This window comes from Tupaia chinensis, unplaced genomic scaffold (genome assembly GCF_000334495.1).
Source record: "Tupaia chinensis unplaced genomic scaffold, TupChi_1.0 Scaffold000178_1, whole genome shotgun sequence".
Taxonomy (NCBI): Eukaryota; Metazoa; Chordata; class Mammalia; order Scandentia; family Tupaiidae; genus Tupaia; species Tupaia belangeri.
In genome coordinates, this window is record NW_006159653.1 from 178,427 (window position 1) to 178,974 (window position 548).

The window sequence follows — 548 nt, forward strand, 5'->3', positions numbered from 1 at the left end:
TTCCGAGGGACCCGGGGCGGGCCGGGGTGTCTGAGCCCGGGCGCTCCCGCAGCTGCTGTCCCACTGCCTGCTGGTCACCGTGGCCGCGCGCTTCCCCGCCGAGTTCACGGCCGAGGCCCACGCCGCCTGGGACAAGTTCCTGTCCGTCGTGTCCTCCGTCCTGACCGAGAAGTACCGCTGAGCGCCCCGGACCGGACCGCGCTGCGTGCGCCCGCCCCGCCTCCCGCCGGAGCCCCAAGCTCCGACCCTTCCTGCGAGCAACAATAAAGGAATCCGGTCCACCTGGTCTCTGTGGTCACTGGGGCCCGGGGGTGGGGCGGGGGCAAGGAGGGCCTCCGGGCTGCCATGTCCCCGCGGGCTGCGGAATGGGGACTTGCATGCGCCTGCAGCAGCGCGGGTCCCCCCACCTGGTCCTCTCACTCCGCCCTGCAGAAAGGCTTTGTTCCCCACAGGGAACAGGGACAGGGCCCGTGGGCCGCACCTGCACACACGCCTGTGTCTACCACGTCTCCCCTCGTGGCTGGCCTGTGCCCGACGCTCCAACCCCG

General features: G+C 71.9%; 1 protein-coding gene across 1 annotated transcript in view; it reads left to right on the forward strand.

Annotated features, from left to right (window-relative positions):
• LOC102503191 (hemoglobin subunit zeta) overlaps positions 1–256 on the forward strand; it is a 20,480-nt gene extending 20,224 nt beyond the window's left edge. Inside the window, exon 3 of the mRNA XM_006146338.2 lies at positions 53–256. Within this exon, the coding sequence (XP_006146400.1) occupies positions 53–181 (129 nt within the window). The 3' untranslated portion in view covers positions 182–256. The remainder of the gene's footprint in view (positions 1–52) is intronic.
• Positions 257–548: the final 292 nt, after the last annotated feature.